This window comes from Oryza brachyantha, chromosome 4 (assembly GCF_000231095.2).
Source record: "Oryza brachyantha chromosome 4, ObraRS2, whole genome shotgun sequence".
NCBI classification, from domain to species: domain Eukaryota; kingdom Viridiplantae; phylum Streptophyta; class Magnoliopsida; order Poales; family Poaceae; genus Oryza; species Oryza brachyantha.
In genome coordinates, this window is record NC_023166.2 from 15,835,905 (window position 1) to 15,839,356 (window position 3,452).

The window sequence follows — 3,452 nt, forward strand, 5'->3', positions numbered from 1 at the left end:
CTGATATATACAATACAAATATAGATAATAAAAAAGATAAAGGCCGCGTTCGGTGGGGAAGGAGGTAAGTTAGCTTACCCAGCGCGAAAAATGGAGTAATAGATTAGTACATGATTAATTAATTATTAATTATTAAAAAATGAAATAGATTAATATGATTTTTTAAAAACAACTTTTTTATAGAAATTTTTTCCAAAAAGTACACCATTTAGCAGTTTGGGAAGCATGCACGCAGAAAATGAAGGAACTAAGTTAACTTAGCAGCTCCGCCGAACGCGGCCAAAGTGTACCATGATAATCTATACTCCTTGGAAAAAGTGGTGGTGGTGAGAGTGAATCTGTCACCCCATCTATCCTATTATTAATATTAAGAAACAATCAAATCTAAACAGTTAGTCAGATATAATGTGAATATTCCCTACATAAAGATGCACAACATATTTAATGGAAAATACATTTTATTTGTTTTAGGTAATATTAATATATTTTCTTTTATCCGTATCAAAGCATGGGCATCTAACTACAATATATTATATTGTGTATATATATACCTCTGTTAATTTTGAAATAAATAGATATATGCACTATATTGATTTATTCAACGTTATTTTGCTAGTTAGTAGAACATCTTAAAACATTAAAATAGGTAGTTAAGTAAAATTTTGACTCAAAGAAGAGATGTGTCGCCTGTGATCTGTCGTGAGTCAAGAGATGGTGAAACCGTGAGACGATAGTTCGGTTTCCACTGTGCGGTGCATTCTCGCGTGAGATGGATAGGGGCATGCGGCCATCAATCCTAATATTACCTGGTTAAGTTGCATCAATGCGTCATTAACAGCACCATTTTCCTTTTTAATTATTTTTTATTGGGTAATATGGATTTGTCGGCAATTTTTTTGGGTGGTCCGGGATCACCCGGACCACCCATCAGCTCCGCCCCTGCTTTGGGATTCCAGCCATTTGGTCGATACCGTATCATCGTCACCTTGTGATGTGAGCAACGAAGCGCTCCAGGTCCTCGCGCGACGATCCGCCGACAGCCACGGCGGAGCGGACGGCATCGCCGACCGCCTTTGCGCGCTGCCGCACCGCCATCCCTTCCTCGGAGACCATCATCTTCTCGATCACCTCCTGTATGGCTGTCGCCGGCACCACCTCGCCGTGCTTCTCCCATGGCCTCACCAGGATGCCGGCCTTGAAGTGCTTGCATATCAGCTCCGCGTCCCAGGGCTGGTCGCAGTTCATCGGCCAAGAAAGAACCGGCTTCCCGTGGCTCATGCTCTCCATGGTCGAGTTCCAACCGCAGTGGCTCATGAACGCCGCCGTGGAGGCGTGCGCCAGGATCTCCAGCTGCGGCGCCCACCCGGTGATCACCAGCCCCGTCCCTTCGCTTTCCCTGGAGAACTCGGCGAGAAGCTTCGCGTGCCGGCTCTCGCTCTCGCCGGAGCCCGTGAATATGTTGCCGCGGTCGGCGTCGCGCGACACCCAGATGAACCGCTGCTTGCTGCCGCGCAGCGCCGCGGCAAGTTCCGTGATTTGCCCTTCCCGCATCGAGGACATCGAGCCGAACGAGATGTAGAGCACCGACGCCGGCGGCTGCCTGTCGAGCCAGTCGAGGCACTCGTGCCGCCGCTGGCTCTGCCCCGACGCGCCGGCGTCGAGCAGCACTGGGTTAAACGGCCCGACGGCGAAGAGCTTCTTCCCGCCGGCGGCCAGGGCCTCCGCTGCCGCGTCGATGAAATCGCCCTCGAGCGCGCGGCACGTGTTCGCGAGGATGCCGGCGGCGGACGCACTCGCCTGCTCCACCGCGGCCCGGTTGTACACGTAGTCCAAGAACTCCTTGGTCACGCAGGAGTGCACTGGGAGATAGTGGAGGCCGTTCTCGCGGAGCAGCCGGTGCTCGGCGTCCAACTTCCCGAGCATGTACGACACCGACGTGCAGTGAAACCCGAAGGACTCGCCGTTGGGCAGCCGCGCCGCCTCCTCGGCGGCGAAGGAGCACAGGAGGTCGTACAGGACGACGACGCGGCGGCGCGAGGCGGAGAGGCCGCCGAGGAGCGCCGAGAGCGGGGCGCGCGCGTCGGCGGAGTACGTCTCCCACAGGGGCATGAAGTGGGAGGGGAAGGAGAGCTCAGCGGCGGGGTCGGGAGGCGGAGAGGCGTACGTGGAGATGCCGAGGTGGTGGAACCGGATGGAGAGGAGAGCCTCGTCGTCCCAGCCGTGCACGCGGGCTCGCGCCTGGCGGACGTGCGGCGCCGGCGCCGCGTAGTGCACCTCGAGCCCGCGCGAAGCGGCGAGCTGCAGCGACAGGTGCAGGAGCTGGTTGAGGTGGCCCTGCGCCGGGAATGGCACCGCCACGACGGCGACCGACTCCGGTGAGCTCCCCATTTCCGGTGTTGCCCGTGCCTCCGTGGGTGGATGCGTGTGAACCTGTTTGGCTGTGTGTGATGTGGAGCCGTGAGTACTGATGGAGTGGTGTTGGTCAGTGAGAGTGTAAGTCTCCTGTTTCCATTTTGCAACGTCATTGTCGTTTTATAGGGTCCGTCTATTTATCCCATGTTAAAAATTTTAATTTCATCAATCAAATCTAATTTAAAAACGTGTATATAAGTCAAAAGGTCCATACATGTCTTTTCCCCCAGCCCCCATGCATTATACGTGTGTTTGACATAAGAAAAAAAAATCAAATATTTGATTAATAACAAAAGTGTTTTTTATATGTTTATGGCCCTAATAAGAAATACCACGAAAGTTTTAAGGAAATCAAACCATTTTCTATAAAATTCCTGTATTTTGAAAGTGGACAACATTGACTCCCATCGTTTCGCTCTTTAAATGGAAAACAAAAACTATGCTTTTTTAATGAAAAATAATTTACAGGTAAAACTTTTAGAAAAAATTATAAGGCTGCTATTATAATTTTGCTAAATGAGAGAAATATCATTCTGACCCATGTGTACCTTACATGCATGTCCGAGGGCCCTAGGCGAACTCGTCATTATAGACCCGTTAAAGCCAAATTTTTATTAATAATATATAGTTTTATAAATTATAAGACACAATCACACAAATAAACATTACCAATATATTATAGAACTATGAAATTAAAATATTAAAATAGTATAATATTTAAATTATTGATGAGAAATATCCATTGTCTTTTATAAAAAATCAAACTTCTACGAGCATATTTTGAAGCAAAATCATCATTGATATTTTATGAAATAAATCGGTAATTGAACCACAACTCAAATAAAAAAATTCCATGTATCATACATATTGGCACTTCGCACCTGGCTCTAGACCAAAATCGATGGGATAAGAGAATTCGATAATACACGAAACATAGGGGGTGATTGTTTGACTTTTTCGTGAAAAAACCAAATGACATATTTACAAATAAAAAATAATTTATGAATAAACTTTTTATATACATATTTTTTAGTGATCGA

The 3,452-nt window shown here is 47.5% G+C and overlaps 1 protein-coding gene across 1 annotated transcript; it reads right to left on the reverse strand.

Annotated features, from left to right (window-relative positions):
• Positions 1 to 557: 557 nt before the first annotated feature.
• On the reverse strand, positions 558 to 2,486 carry LOC102705905 (cis-zeatin O-glucosyltransferase 1-like). Its single transcript, XM_040523607.1, has one exon. The coding sequence runs from the start codon at positions 2,386 to 2,388 to the stop codon at positions 982 to 984; it is 1,407 nt and encodes a 468-aa protein (XP_040379541.1). The 5' UTR covers positions 2,389 to 2,486; the 3' UTR covers positions 558 to 981.
• Positions 2,487 to 3,452: the final 966 nt, after the last annotated feature.